Source organism: Osmia bicornis, unplaced genomic scaffold, assembly GCF_907164935.1.
Source record: "Osmia bicornis bicornis unplaced genomic scaffold, iOsmBic2.1, whole genome shotgun sequence".
NCBI lineage: Eukaryota > Metazoa > Arthropoda > Insecta > Hymenoptera > Megachilidae > Osmia > Osmia bicornis.
The window spans coordinates 606,557-608,613 of NW_025791124.1; the positions used below are offsets into that span (position 1 = coordinate 606,557).

Genomic DNA, 2,057 nt, shown 5'->3' on the forward strand with positions numbered 1-2,057 from the left:
TGTCCTAGAATTTGGATTTATTGATATGTTATATTATAGAACTTCGGAGTATACAATATTTTTTGTTGTTTTTTTTCCATTTGGTAATAAAAGAAATTGATTTTTCGAATTACCCGTTCTCGAAAGTCCGACATATAATTGTCCGTGAGAAAAGCAATCTGAACGTAAGTCGAGTCCTATATATTTAAATGTTTGCCCTTGCGCTTTATTTATTGTTATGGCAAAAGATACTTTGATAGGGAATTGCAGACGTTTAAATTGGAATGGTAAGTCGGTGGGCATCATAGGTATGCGAGGTATAAGGGCGATCTCGCCTGTTGCAGGTCCTGTTAAGGTTATAGCCTCAATGATATTACTCCGCATTATTTTTACCTGCAATCGAGTGCCGTTGCATAGGTTGGGAGGATTCAGATTGCGTAGCAAAATTATTGGAGCTCCAACCTTTAGTTGAAGATTATGTGGTGGGAACCCTTCCGGATTAAGAGAATTTAAGAATTCTAGAGGGTAATGTACTGCATCTTCAGTGTTCAAAACTGTATCTATTGATCGATATTCTTTACTTTCTCCAACTAATTTTTGTAAAATAATGTTGTTGATTTCTAAACCAGATATATTTCGTGCGGTTATAATTGCTCTTTCACATAGGCAATGGTATGATTTTTGTAAAAAATGTTCGATATCAGGGTAAACCTTGGATATTAAATCGTTGATGTTATCAACTACATTACCTATTCTTTGATCAATGGATATATTGCCATTATCATTCGGTATCGTCCCATCTCCAATAGTTAATAGCATTGAAGGGAATTGAGCATTACCTCCGCCGAGATACACCCCCATATTTGTTCTCAAATTGAATTTCTGCACAAATCTCCAAATAGGCGATGATTTAAGACATACTTTAACGATGTCCGCCCTAGTTCCTCTTGCAATAACTGGCAAGGTTTGACGAAAATCACCAGCAAAGACGAACGTTGTACCTCCCATCAATTTATCGCAATTTTTAATATCTCTTAAAGTACGATCAATAGCTTCAATGTGAGCTCGGTGACACATTGTGCATTCATCCCATACTATGAGTTTTGTATCTTGTAAAATTTGTCCAAGTGGACCATTTGCCAACTGCCAAGTGGACCAGACCAACTGCCACCACTCAGAAGCGTTGCAGCAATACCGGATGATGCTACACCAAGAGCTAAAGCCCCAATAGATCTTACGCAAGCCAAGAGCATATTAATCAAAAATGTTTTGCCGGTACCACCAGGAGCATCAATAAAAAATACTTTATTTTGATTTTTGTGAACGCTATCAATTATTGAATCGTATGCTAGTCGCTGATCAGGTACCAATTTAGGAAGATTGATATTTACGTAATCTGGTAGCTCATTGATATCATAAGAATATCTGAATGTTGAGTCGATAGGATTGAAAATAGTTTGTTGGTTACGAATTGGTGTAGGCAAACCATAATCACATAAGTATTTTTCACTAAGTCTCACAACTATGTCTTCTATTTCGATGAGGCCTTAGTTAAAAATTTCTTCAGAATAAGTTAAATAATTGTTGTTACTCTGATATCTTTCTTTGTATAAGATATCCTCACAGAAATATTTCTGAAATGTTTCCCATAATATTTTAGGTTGAGAAGGTTGACAATAAACTAAAATTATGGCAAACAAATCTCTTAATTTAGATGGCGATTCGGATATAGCAGCATCAATGAGAGTAATTTTCCAGTGATCATCATTTTCTAAAAGACCGAGTGCAACGCAAGCAGCTTTAAAAGTCGGGTAGAGTACACTATACGGAGATGAAAACATTCAGTTTGATTTGGGTGAATAGTATATACTCTACCAAGAGCTGTGTCCTTTTTAATGTCAGGATATCCTGCCACATCCTCTCCACGTTTTCTTCTTGAAAATTTATTATTGCTCCACGTATAATAGCTAGGAACTTCAATATATAAAAGTGTTCTTGCAAAGTCATCTGATTGAAGTCGAAGAAAGCAGTAAGGGTAGTTTTACGCGGATTTTCAAAAATTTGATGGATATTTTCCT

At 35.8% G+C, this 2,057-nt stretch overlaps 1 protein-coding gene across 1 annotated transcript; it reads right to left on the minus strand.

Moving 5' to 3' along the window:
- Positions 1 to 281: 281 nt before the first annotated feature.
- LOC114882051 lies at positions 282 to 1,056 on the minus strand. Its single transcript, XM_029198931.2, has 2 exons — positions 373 to 1,056; positions 282 to 326 (listed from the first exon to the last, which is right to left on the minus strand). Exons 1-2 carry the CDS (start codon positions 1,054 to 1,056, stop codon positions 282 to 284), a joined length of 729 nt encoding a protein of 242 aa, XP_029054764.2.
- Between the last annotated feature and the right edge of the window lie 1,001 nt (positions 1,057 to 2,057).

Excerpts from the sequence above, each read along its gene's own strand:
- LOC114882051 (XM_029198931.2), bottom strand. The coding sequence starts at position 1,056 with ATGTGTCACCGAGCTCACATTGAAGCTATTGATCGTACTTTAAGAGAT. Across the intron at positions 327-372 it reads GCAACGGCACTCGATTGCAG|GACCTGCAACAGGCGAGATC; the intron begins GTAAAAATAATG and ends TAACCTTAACAG.